Raw genomic sequence first — 13,455 nt, 5'->3', positions numbered from 1 at the left:
CACACTGTTGCTCCCTGTGGCGGCACTTTTCAATGGGGAGATCGGCTCACATTTGCGATTCGAAGTTGGATATTATTCATTATACTGCACTTTATAAAATGTCATCACTTATATTAGTTAAATTGATCAGAACCTGACTTTCTATATTGCTATTCCGCAGTATGATATAATATAGAGCGAGATTATAACATGCTCATGTATGGAAGGCTAGTTTTATATATATACTAGCTGATACCCGGCGACGTTGCCCGTCCCGTAAAAAATTTATATACGTATAGCTTATTAATTATTTCTTAATCAAAAAAATTTCTGCATCAAGTAAGAAAAAATTACTTTTATTTTTAAATATTTTAATTAAAAACTTCAGGCAATCGCTTGTGGTTACACAATATTTTTTGTTTTTCCCATCTGGTGTGTAGATGTACAAACTTTTGGGATTACCAACACGCGAATAGGCGACGAAAAGCTTTCCGTGTGAAAATCAGGGCTCAAGTAGGTTGATACCTGCCACTGCTAACGACTGGCCTTACGCTTTGTTGATTGTCATGGCAAAAGCTAAACGAATCGGGAACTGTAATCGCATGGCATACAGTTACATGGACCTGTAAAGTGAATGGCATTTCTTCAGTGGTAATTTGGATACGTGGAATGAAGACGTTTTCTCCTTTGGCACAATATCCAGTTAGAATCGTTGCTTCAATGATGTAATTGTGCAATTTCTTCACGCAGAGCCTGGTGCCATTGCAGAGTCTCGGTGTCTCCAAATTTCTTAAAAGCATTATAGGTGCTCCGACTTTGAAGGTCAAGTTGGGTGGTGGCACACCCGGAATATCCAAAAGAGTTCATAAATTCTGCAGGATGCAGAACTGTCTGCGCTGTGTCTGTGACAGTGTCAACCGATTTGTAAGATGTGGAGTCTCCCGGAATAATTTTTACGATTTTTCCGTTGATTCTGTTCACACTGTCATTTTTCGATGCCAGAATTGCTCTCTCACAAAGCCACTCATGGTTTCAGTGATTTTGTTGAATGTTTGAAAGACTTTGTCTGCAAATTCTTGAATTAAGTTTAACAACTGCCAAAATCCATTTAGGAACGTAATCAGTCCAGTGCTTGTGTCTAGGGGAATTCTTCCATTGCCAAGTTTGATCAACTGATGTGAAAATGATAGCAGTGCTGAGTCATTTTGCAGTTGAACTCGCATGTTGGTCGATAATGATAATTTTTTAACTTCGTGCTGTTGATGATTTGAGGCAAGCATTGAGTTCATCAGCTGGCGTTGAACATTTTTATTCTCGATTTTGTCGTCGTAGTAATATTACGTAATAATATTACGTTGTTAAGAGCAACTTAATATTATTCGTATGAACTTATTGAACACAAATCTCAAGTGATAGAAAAAAATGGATTTCATTTTTGGATTCACAACTGAAAACATAAAAATCAATTATCAGAACTAAAAGAAATTTTAAAAAGTATTTTTTTTAGACTTGTGTGTTGTTGAAAATCCCGCTCACGTGCGAAAAGTCATTTACAAAAAAACTTCATTATTTTAAATTCAATATTCATCGAGATTATGATATACAAAATCAATATGTCTTAATTAATAATTAAGACATATATTCTCTGTATTCTATATTTCTCACTAAAAAAGTGTTGTTGTTAATATGTTTTTGCAATTCATCACTATATTGGCAAGGTCTCATTCGTTTAAAAGTTGTCACTTTTAGGGACTGTACACAAATAGAACGAACTCAACAATTTTTTTTTCATTCATAATAAATAATAACAATCACATTTTTTCGCAATTATTTTGAAAATTGCAAAATTTTTGCAACGTTAGATTTAACTTGCGTTACGCAATATGTGAACCACACCTTCAATCACTGCCGGAGTCAAATATCTCCGGTAATATTGCGTTTAAAAATATGAATTTTTTTTTTTTTTGTGAATAACTTATCAGAGCCGCATTTACATTCTACTAATTGGAAGTTTTAGCACTCAGGATCTACATATAAAATATATATAATATATATGAAAACATATGAACACGACTCCGTCGGAAATCCATGACATTTTGAGTAACCGCACGTCATTTGAAAACTTTTTGTAATTGAAAGTATGTTTCTAAAGTCAGCGGTTACAAAGATATCTACCGTACAAATAATTTGGGACGGCCTGTATATCATTATTATTATAGTATAAAAATGAGCTGTATCTACCCTCATCCAAGCTGTTCGACAAGTTCCGTCAAGGTAACCGTGCACGAAAACTTCTGTGGGAACTTTGAAATCGAAGTAGGTGTTCGACGGGAGGATTCCACCGCATTCGTGTAGGTATTCTGGCTCGTCAGGATTTCTATTCGTGAAAAGAAAAACCAAGGTATCAGGCTTATTAGAACCAATCAGTTCAGCAGTTGGTTTGAAATTGGTCATCAGAGTTCCGCTGCATCCAATAATATCACGTGGTTTGAAACACGGAGCACCTTGGAACGCTCCTTCAAAGATATCGTTACCTGAATCGGTGAGGTATATAAAAATATTTAAATCATATTCAGTGTCATATTAATCATACATAAGGGTGGGAAAGAAACTTAGATTTCAGATAGCTATGCCGGACTAAAATGTCATTGCGGTATAAATAAATCAATCGAAGCTGCAAATCTTAATATTAAATTCAAATACAACGCCAGAACAGGTAAAATGCCCAACGAGGTGGCTGAGAAAAAGATGCCCATAAAAATATGGATGTCATATATTTCAAAACTACAGCAACCCAATTAAAAATGCAATTAATAAAAATTATAAACAACTAGCTATAATACCCGGCGCTACCCGGGTTTTCTTCAATGAGGCTTTTTTGGATCACGTGATATCTCCCTCTATTTTTCTTGAGGAACTGCGGCGGCTCACCAAAGACTGTGGCCAACGGTCGCCAAGTGCGGGGACTGCGCGAGAGAATTTTTTGTGACTAGACAGACCTGAAGATAACGCTGATTCAACATGTTATGCTCTCGGTGATACAATAAAAGTGGACAGTAACAGTGGTGACCTAGACCGAAGCAACCTTCTGATGACATAAAGATGACGAATCTACTCAGCCGAAGCCCAATGTGTGCAGCACCGCCGATGCCATTAAGATCAGGGTAGGACCTTTTTGTGATCGCTCTATTTTGTTTGGTCAGGATAACAAATGTTCTAATTTTTATTTTCGCAATTATATAACTAGATTCGCATAAAAGTCTGTATCCAAAAATGCCTAACGATAACTCTCCTAACCCTTCGCCACCTGACCCATCACCAGAAAACTTACAAATTTGTCGCGTTGCCTTGAAACTCCCGCCCATATGGCGGCAAAATATAAAGTTATGGTTCATTCAAGTGGAAAGTTGTTTTTCAATATCCGCCATAACTAACGACGCTACCAAATACAATAACGTGATTGCGGTTATAGATCCAGAAACGCTCGCTTCCGTTTCAGATATTTTATTGAACCCACCCGAAACAAACAAGTATGAGACTCTTAAACAACGGATAATCGAAGAATTCTCTGATTCTAACACTTGTCAAGTACGCAAGTTGTTGTCCGAACTACAGTTGGGGGACAAAAAACCTTCACACCTATTAAGGGAAATGAGAGATTTAGCCGGCAAATCTGTAAGCGACGATTTTCTAAAAACTCTATGGTTCCAACGTATGCCGTCAGAAACACAGGCCATCCTATCAGTTAGCTCAGAGAGCTTAGAGACATTAGCGAAAATGGCCGACAAAATAATAGAAGTTAGTAAAGACACATACAACAACAGCATCTATGCCATGGGGAGAGCGGAACGCACAGGGACCCCGCAGCTACATGTCAACAACGTTGAACCCGATAATCCCTCCCCTCTGACAGAAATGAGTGCCATGAGAGCGGAGATAGCTTCTCTTAGCAAAAAACTCGACCGCTTGTCTAGAGAGAGAGAAACAAACTATACGAGACGGACGTTCAGATCTCCTTATCGTCGTTTCACTCCCTCATCACAAACAACCGGCTATTGCTATTACCATGCTAGATTCGGCAACAACGCCTTCAGATGTCAACAACCGTGCTCTTTTCAAACCAAGGAACAGGGAAACTAAACACGGCCGTCGACTATAATATATCGGCGACGTCAACACCGATGGCCGTGAAAACTTGTCGCCTTTATGTATTTGATAAAAGATCCCATTTGAGATTTTTAATTGATTCAGGATCTGACGTCTCTTGCATTCCACTCACAAAACATTACACAAAAATAGTTCCTGATTCATTTGAATTGTTTGCTGCCAATAACTCTAAGATACACACTTACGGCACCAAAGTTCTCAATGTTGACTTTGGATTAAGACGTTGTTTTGAGTGGAAGTTTCTCATTACAAGCGTACCAATACCGATCATAGGCGCGGATTTTCTTCTGAACTTTGGACTTTTAATTGATCTCAAACACCGCAGATTAATGGACAGTGTCACGAAACTTTCGCAAATTGGAAAAATTGAATATAACTCTGAAAACTATTCCATTAAGGTAATATCCGAAACTTCGGAATATCACAAAATCTTGGCAGAATTTCCTGAACTGACAAAAGTGTCGCACAAAGTGAAGCCTGTTCAGCATAACACTGTACATTACATCGAAACCACCGGCCCGCCTATACATAGCAAACCCAGGCGATTAAATCCCAAGCTCTATGATGCTGTTAAGGAGGAATTCCAATTTATGATGAATCAAGGAATATGTAGGCCTTCTAAATCGCCCTGGTCATCACCATTACATGTCGTATCAAAAAGTTCAGGCAGTATTCGTCCAGTGGGTGACTACCGCAAACTCAATGCCTGCACGGTCCCAGATAGGTACCCCATTCCTCACATTCAGGACTTTTCAAATGCATTACACGGTAAAAGTTGTTTTTCAAAACTTGACATTGTGCGCGCGTATTTTCACATTCCTGTTCATTCCGACCACATTCCGAAAACAGCTGTTTGCACACCTTTCGGCTTATTTGAATTTCCTTACCTGAATTTTGGCTTGTGTAATGCTGCCCAATCTTTCCAACGATTTATGAATGAGATTCTTGGTGATCTGAAATTTTGTTATGTCTATTTAGATGACATTTTGATTTTCAGTGACAGTGAAATTGAACATAAGGTTCACTTACGCACTGTTTTGCAACGGCTCAATAACTATGGCCTCACAATTAATGTTTCCAAATGTGTCTTCGGTGTTGCGGAGATATCATTCTTAGGCCACTCCATTTCCAAACAAGGCAATAAACCCTTGCCAGAAAAAGTTGAGCCGATTCTCAATTATCCAAGACCAAGAACAATTAAAGAACTACGACGTTTCCTTGGACTACTCAATTTTTTTCGTAGATTTTTACCACACGCAGCACATACACAAACTACACTGAATAATTATTTGAAAGGGTCACAAAAAAACGACAACAGAGAAATTGCTTGGACTGACATAGCAAATAAGGAATTTCAAAATTCCAAAACACTATTGTCCAACGCAACCCTTTTAGCACATCCGAAACCCTATGCCAAACTCGTACTTCAGGTAGATGCATCCGATTTTGCCATTGGCGGCGCACTGTTTCAGGTGGTTGACAACGAGCTTCAGCCTCTTGCATTTTTTTCTAGGAAATTATCTCCCGCGGAATGCAACTACAGCGCGTACGACCGTGAATTGCTGGCTGCATATGCTTCTATAAAGCAGTTTCGGCATATGTTAGAAGCTAGAGACTTTTCTTTACTCACGGACCATAGACCACTAACATATGCCTTCAAGCAAAAATTAGACAAGGCTTCCCCTCGTCAATGCAGGCAATTAGATTTTATTGCCCAATTCACTACTGACATACACTATATAAAAGGTAGCGAAAACATACCCGCAGATGCACTTTCCCGCATAACATCAATTTCAATGCCCAATCCTATTGACTATAACGAAATTTCAAAAGCACAAGAACGCGACCAAACTTTAACTGATCTTTTACAAAATCCACGAGGATTACAGCTCAAAAAAGTGACTTTGCCAGACTCAAATACTTCACTATTTTGTGATCTCTCCACTGGCACACCTAGACCATACATACCAGAACAGTTTCGTAAGCAGGTTTTCGAGACCATTCATAATATTTCCCATCCAGGAATTAAAGCTACAACTAAATTGATTCGGACTCGCTTCATTTGGTCTTCATTAAATAAAGATTGTAATAACTGGTCCAGATAATGTATACCTTGTCAAAAGTCCAAAATAACACGACACACGAAAACCCCATTAGGTTTATTTCCTGACCAAACTGAGCGATTTGATCACATCCATCTTGATATCATTGGTCCTCTTCCTCCTTCTGGTGGCAATGCCTATTGTCTAACTATGATCGACAGGTTCACACGTTGGCCGGAGGCGGTCCCGATTCCAGACATCAGCGCCGAGACTGTAGCTCGCACATTCTACGCAACATGGATATCTCGCTTTGGGGTGCCATCCAAAATCACAACCGATCAAGGCCGTCAATTCGAGAGCTCCCTCTTCCTAGCACTGGCAAGAGTACTAGGAATTCAATGAATACGGTCCTCACCATATCACCCGCAAGCAAATGGCCTCGTAGAGGAGCTACACAGACCCCTCAAAGCTGCCATCAAAGCCTATAACACAGAACACTGGTGTACTGCTTTGCCCACTATATTACTCGGTTTCCGTAGCGTCTTCAAAGAAGATCTGAAAGCTACCACCGCGGAATTGGTATACGGCACTAGTCTCAGACTTCCCGGAGAAATATTCGATCCCACTCCGAGGGAAACATCATCAAAAGAACTTATTGAGACTATCAAAGAACATTTTACAAAATTACGACCGCGACCAACATCTTGTCATGCACCACAAAGTATTTTCGTCCACCCTCATTTGAAAGACTGCTCACACGTATTCATTCGGCACGATGGAGTGCGAAAGCCGCTTCAAGCTCCATATGACGGACCATTTCAAGTGATTCAACGACGTGAAAAGACATTCGACATCGATGTCCGTGGAAAAAAAAGAACAGTTTCTCTGGACAGACTGAAACCCGCCTTCCTGGCTTCAGACGTGAACGATTCCAGTCCGTCACCAACAAGAATTACCTTACCTACGCCTCCCGTTCCTCAGACAAGAAAAACACGTTCCGGACGAACTGTCCATTTCCCGGACCGTTTCGAACCGTAAGTTCGCTACTAGGGGGGGGAGTGTGCGGCGGCTCACCAAAGACTGTGGCCAACGGTCGCCAAGTGCGGGGACTGCGCGAGAGAATTTTTTGTGACTAGACAGACCTGAAGATAACGCTGATTCAACATGTTATGTTCTCGATGATACAATAAAAGTGGACTGAGAAAAAGATGCCCATAAAAATATGGATGTCATATATTTCAAAACTACAGCAACCCAATTAAAAATGCAATTAATAAAAATTATAAACAACTAGCTATAATACCCGGCGCTGCCCGGGTTTTCTTCAATGAGGCTTTTTTGGATCACGTGATATCTCCCTCTCTTTTTCTTGAGGAACATACAAACCGTGTCCAAGTTAACCAATATGCCGACCTGCGCGATTCATGAAATAAACAGATATAGATTTACACAGAAACGTAGAAATGAATATATATTTTTCTTTTTTTAAGGGGCGCTAGGTATTTAGATCCCCGCCCCCCCCCCCTGAACTTCAAGTTATCCATCTGTCTGCTCCAGCTTCCAGAAATCCTTAGTTAAAGCTGTGGAATTTTTTCGATGCACTTTTCACGGGCTCATAACTAATTTTAAAATATCCTAACCCACATGAATTTATGCAAATAAATATCAAAAGAGACAATATGGAGACATTAATTTTCATACTTGAGAAGATATAAATGAAATCAATGATATTGCTCGAATATCCAACTCAAAAGTATAGGTTTGGCTAATTACTTCATATTTAATGGGCGGTTGATAAGATAAAGGCCGCATTATCACTTACAGCCACCCTGTATATAGGCTAGCTGAAATACCCGGCGCTTCCCGGGTTTTCTTCAATTACTGGGAGGATTGGAAAAGTGACAAACCGTTATAAAGGAATAAACTGTTATAATAACAGAATTAAAGGTGTGACAAACCATTGTAAAGGCATATATACACGTCTGAAACGCATTGTTGGAAACCACGGTAACCAAAGTAAACGTTCCGAAAGTGATTGTTGAGCCCCAAAACCACTGTTGCCCGACAGTTTTTTTGCCCATTTCGGGCATTTGCCCAGCTCTGACGAACTTTTAATTGACGATTGAACCGTCCGGGGTTTGATTGAACAAACAGGTCCGGGAACCGTACCTACGGTTCAATCCCGGACCTGTTTGGTATATATGCAAAATCTGGCGACGATCGGTCTAAAACTGTAGATTTGTATAAAGAGCATACATACATACATACATACATATATACATACATACATACTTTCACATTTATATATAAGATGCCCATAAAGAGTACTTATTGTTATCTAATTCTAAGTATGGATATCTTCTCGATTTACCCAATATATCGAATTTCTTTTTAAACGTGTCAATTGTGTTACAATTTACTACCTCCGGGGGTAAGCTATTCCATTTATTAACAACCCTATTAGAGGAAAATTCCCTGCGACACCATAGCCTTGCATTGTCCCTCACCAATCGATACTGGTGTCCCCTTGTGAAAGCAGTCGATTGGTGGTGTACTAAAAGTTCATGGTCCATCCTATCCATCCCATTGAAAATTTTGAACACTTCGATCATATCTCCTCGACACTTGCGTTCATCCAATGTAAACATATTCAAAAAATGAAGTCTCTCTTCATAACTCAAGCCCCGTGTGCCAATAAGGACACGCGTAGCTTTTCTCTGCACCCCTTCAACCAAGTCTATGTCCTTCTGTAGGTATGGTCTCCAAAACCTTACAGCATACTCCAGTCCAGGACGAACTAAGCCTCGAAAAAGCGGAAGAATGACTTTAGGAGAACGCGAAGAGACCTTTTTGAAAATGAAACCGAGCATTCTATTCGATTTTTTGACCACCGCTGAACAATGTTCAGAAAACCTAAGCCGCTCGTCAATGAGAATTCCCAAATCGGTGACCCTAGTTGCATCCGGGATAGTGACACCATTCAACTCGTAAGAGAACCGTGGGTTGTTCGAACCAAAATGAGCGACCATGAGTAGCTAATGAAATTAATGTTTCTGATTATTTCTTATCAAAATGTATTTTTCTAAAACTAATTTGGAGGTTACCTTCTGTTTTCGTCCTCAGCGAAGCAAATAGAATTGGCAAAATGATTAGAGCCTTCTGCGCATCCATGATGTCAGCCGTAGCAAAGTGAAAAGGAGTTGTAGGTTTCTCATCTGAAATATAATACGCGCTCGTCAAAGGAGAAAAAGAATTAATCTGCGAAAAAAAAGTGCTATCTATTCTCGCGAGGTTAATACAGCTGCGTAATCCGGTTCGAAGTACTCTGTTTGTCACGGTTACGCTGTTTTGACACCGGTCTGACACATGCTCATATAATTCCTAGCTTCAAGATGAAAGATTGCTCGTCCGACCCATGCAACCGCCCGATATCATCGACGAGTGTAGTTTGCAAAACGTTCGAAATGTGCCTGTATTTTCCCATCTTAAGGTTTTCGCATAACAGAAAAGTCCTTCCAAAAGAACACAGTTCGACTTCGTTCCAGGAAGATCAACTATCCAATTGATTAAATGAATGGTCCTTCGATAATGGTCCTTAATAAGTCTAAAGATGTGATTTACGATGACTTCGAGACAGCATTTGACAAGCTAAAAAAGTCATTTCTGTTTGCGAAATTAGGATACTTAGGTCCTTGTGATAAAGTAATACGTATATTAAGCTGCCTTATTTCCAACCAGAGATACAGCAAGTCAAACTAGGTTATTGTATTGTAAATTATTGTAACTAGCGGGAATCGTCCAGGGCTCTGTATTAAGTCCGCTTTGCTTCTTGCGTTAACATATGACATCCCATTACCTTTGCTTTCCGTACCTTGCTATGGATAATAATTCGACATTATATAGCTCGGAAATAGGTTATTCGGCATTATGCTGTTGTATGACACTTATATTAGTCCCGAATAGTAATTCTTCGACAAACTGAATGCATTTAGCTACTTTACTGCACACCAATTCCGGTTACAAATCGTCATACGGCAATTTCCAACCAGTGGATTTGGGTGGGAAATGTAGACTTCATCGATTGGTGGTCGCCCCAAGCTCGGTAGGCAAAGAGAGCTTGCTTCTGACATTCTATGCCCGGATTCGAACCCATGGACCTTGGTAGTAACCTTCATAATGGATGACGAACATCTTACCACTGCGGCACTCGTGCGCGAATTCATTTGGTTAGATTACATCTGTTGATATATTTGCCAATATACAGAGGGCTTGGATTTCTACGTCTTTGCATTTTTTTTTTTTTTTTTTTGGCATATTTCGCTATTTTTACGTGATCAACGGAGTGGACTTCTTAAAGAAACACGGATTTTCCTTGGACATGAGGAACGACCAGTTGCACATGCCTACGAAACGTATCGCCTTGCTCGGATGTGGTCGTAACGAAGTAGCTCTAAGGAAAATGACGGATATTCCAGAGGCGGAAAAAGAGTGCATCGCCGATGCAGACAAGACCAATGTCAGGACCGGAACTGTTCTCTCACGAGAGTCAGATGGCATCAAGAGGACGATCCAGCCTCGTAAAGAAAAAGCGCATGAAAATGCCGACGCCCTGACGATAGAACCGTGTCCACAAAACTGTCGTCATTGCCTCAAGGCAGAGGAGAAGTACGAGCCGGTGGAACCTCTAGTGAGACATATAACATCTCAAGTCTCAAATGACGATTCTTGGATCGACGAGAACACCCAAAAAGTTCAAATAGAAGATCCCGACGTACGATCAATAATGGACTTGAAGGAATCCGCCGGAAACAAACCAACGTGGCAAAACGTCGCCTCTTCCCGTTGGAGGACCAAAAGATACTGGGCACTATGGGACTCTTTGGAGATGAGAGATGGCGTGCTGTACCGCAAGTGGGAGTCGGAGGACGGGAAAACGTTTACATGGCAACTCATTCTATCAAGAGCCCGTGTGAAAGAAGTTTTGAAAGAGTTGCACGAAAGCCCGACCGGTAGACATTTCGGTATCACCAAGACGCTCCAGAAGGCCCGTGGACGGTTCTATTGGTTCCAGTCCAGGACAGATGTGGAAAAATGGTGCAAGAATTGCAACAACTGTGCCGCTCGCAAAGGACCTCCGAAGCGCACCCGAGCCCGCCTCGTTGTAACGTTGGTGCGCCATTCGAGAAAATCGCCCTGGACATCCTCGGACCGTTACCCAGAACCCACAATGGTCGCAAGTACATACTGGTGACCATAGACTATTTTACCAAATGGCTGGAAACATATCCCGTTCCTGATCAAGAAGCAGTGACGCTGGCTGAAGTTTTGGTGCGAAATTAGATATCTCGATACGGAGTCCCCATGCTGATCCATTCCGATCAGGGAAGGAACTTCACTTCAGCGGTTTTCGGCGGCATGTGCAAGCTTCTAGTAATAGAGAAGACGCAAACGACTCCGCTCCACCAGCACCTCCTAGAGATAGAAGGCCTCTGCACTGTTTGCCATGAACGTCATTCAGACTACCTAGCAAGTTTGCCACACAAACTTGAAACACAGCATCCTGTTTCGTTTCTTCTTATTTTGGTGTAGAATCTTCTTGATTGGCTCACAAATACCGCGTTGTGATTGGATGTGGGGGCATAGAAATCACCAATTCTGAACCCGATCATTTTTCTTTTTCACAACGATGATACTGGCACGAGCAGGGAATTCCCCCCCCTGAATATTCTGAGGAAAAATGGACTACTTACTGACGTCACAAGCAGACTGCGGAGGCCTTCTATCAGTAGGAGGTGCTGGCTCCACCTGGAATCCGATGGGATGGTCGAGTAGAATTCACGAGCGCGTATTATATTTTAGATTTGAAACCTACAACTCCTTTTCACTTTGCTACGACTGATGTACCAGACAAGACCCGGACTCTGTCCCTTAAGGGATATAAGCCCTTTACCCGACTGGGTCTTTGCTACGACTGACATCATGGATGCGCAGAAGGCTTTCATCATTTTGACCATTCTATTTGCTTCGCTGAGGACGAAAACAGAACCATCCTGAATCATTTCTCGCTCTTCGTATCGCAGAACCAACAGGATTGGGACGCAAAGTTACCGCTTTTCCCTATGGCGTACCGAACTGCCGTCCACGTGCTTCTCTTCCACCAAAAGAATATGTCCGGGGACTTCAGGAGCGCCTCGAGGACATGCATCGAATCGCCAGAGACAGGATCAACATCGGCTCCAAAAAGATGAAGAACCGCTACGATGCGAAGGCAACATCTCATGACTTCAAGGAAGGAGACCTCGTCTGGCTCTGGAACTTGAAGCGCCGGAAAGGACTGCGCCCGAAACTTCAGACGTCATGCGAAGGACCCCACAGAGTCGTGAAGAGACTGAACGACGTCGTAGCTCGGATCCAGAAAACGCCATGCTCGAGGTGCTCTTACCAGTGAGTACAGTATTACTGATTACTTTTTTTCTTATTCATACGACCCCTCATATAAATTACATTATAAGACAACGATGCCATGCGATAACTTTTTGTAATTGGAAATATTCTTTTAAAGTCAACGGTCGCAGAGATATTTTTATGGACAAACAATTTTAATCACCCTCTATACATGTTACGGTAAATGTGATGCATCGGTTATATATTATGCATACTTACCAATCGTCTTGGTAAGTTTGATAAATTTATCACTTTTACTGGTGATTACGCACAATACCCAAGCGTCGTTGATAAATTTGATTAAATAGTTATGTGTTGGATGCATAATCATGCTTTTGATATGAACGCAGTGAAGAAAAAATTAACCTTTCACAAAGCAAAATTCGATAGCAATAAAAGAATTACAATAATTCTGATATTATTACTATTATTATTCTTTCAAATTTTTTTTACTTATATTTTTATATCATTAGTGCTGTCTTTTGATAGCATGGAGTTGAAGTTATTAGATCATTTTCTAAATTACATTTGATTATACAAACGGACTCGCTTATAACGAACATGAATTATTACGAATTTCCGCATATAACGAAATTTTTCCAGTGTCTCGTAAATTTCGTGTTGCTTATCTATGCTATTTTCATTGCTTATGAAGAACACCGATTTCCGCAAAGTACGCCTATAACGAATATTCGACCGATTTTCAGACATCAAATTGTCATAAATTTCTTTGTAATCTTATCTAAAATTTTATCTGTAAATTTACCTTTCTGCAACTGATAAAATGTCTCGTTTCTTTACTTGGAAGTCATTCTAGTAGGGC

At 40.6% G+C, this 13,455-nt stretch overlaps 1 protein-coding gene across 1 annotated transcript in view; it reads right to left on the bottom strand.

The window, feature by feature from the left end:
* The window catches only part of LOC149076151 (uncharacterized), a 41,617-nt gene extending 32,202 nt beyond the window's left edge, over positions 1–9,415 (bottom strand). Inside the window, exons 1-2 of the mRNA XM_089242188.1 lie at positions 9,293–9,415; positions 2,221–2,513 (exon numbers count right to left, since the gene is read on the bottom strand). Coding sequence (XP_089098314.1) covers positions 2,221–2,513; positions 9,293–9,359 — 360 coding nt within the window. The 5' untranslated portion in view covers positions 9,360–9,415. The remainder of the gene's footprint in view (positions 1–2,220; positions 2,514–9,292) is intronic.
* Between the last annotated feature and the right edge of the window lie 4,040 nt (positions 9,416–13,455).

Source organism: Pholcus phalangioides, unplaced genomic scaffold (assembly GCF_987345545.1).
Source record: "Pholcus phalangioides strain wild (caught in Gottingen) unplaced genomic scaffold, Ppha-v1.0 ptg000015l_1, whole genome shotgun sequence".
Taxonomy (NCBI): domain Eukaryota; kingdom Metazoa; phylum Arthropoda; class Arachnida; order Araneae; family Pholcidae; genus Pholcus; species Pholcus phalangioides.
This window is presented reverse-complemented; position numbering and strand designations above follow the sequence as displayed.